This window comes from Eimeria mitis, genomic scaffold (assembly GCF_000499745.2).
Source record: "Eimeria mitis Houghton genomic scaffold, Emh_scaff2786, whole genome shotgun sequence".
In the NCBI taxonomy this organism is placed as follows: domain Eukaryota; phylum Apicomplexa; class Conoidasida; order Eucoccidiorida; family Eimeriidae; genus Eimeria; species Eimeria mitis.
The window spans coordinates 1843-2081 of NW_013571125.1; the positions used below are offsets into that span (position 1 = coordinate 1843).

Genomic DNA, 239 nt, shown 5'->3' on the forward strand with positions numbered 1-239 from the left:
CCCCCCGGGGGGCCCCTCGGGGGGCCCCCTAACTATTTCTTCTGCGCGCTGCAGCATATCTAGCAGCAGCTCATCAGATATAATAGGAGCTTCCTGCTGCTGCTGCTGCTGCTGCTGCTGCTGCTGCTGCTGCTGCTGCTGCGGCTGCTGCGGGTGCTGCGGCTGCTGCTGGGGGGTGAGGCTAGCCATTGAGCCGGCAGGAGGAATAGCTGCCTGTACACCGTAGGTTAGAGGATACA

At 62.8% G+C, this 239-nt stretch overlaps 1 protein-coding gene across 1 annotated transcript in view; it reads right to left on the bottom strand.

Annotated features, from left to right (window-relative positions):
- EMH_0058680 (uncharacterized protein) overlaps positions 1-189 on the bottom strand; it is a gene marked incomplete at both ends in the record, with an annotated part of 1985 nt that extends 1796 nt beyond the window's left edge. The window contains one exon of the mRNA XM_013497595.1: positions 34-189. Coding sequence (XP_013353049.1) covers positions 34-189 — 156 coding nt within the window. The remainder of the gene's footprint in view (positions 1-33) is intronic.
- Positions 190-239: the final 50 nt, after the last annotated feature.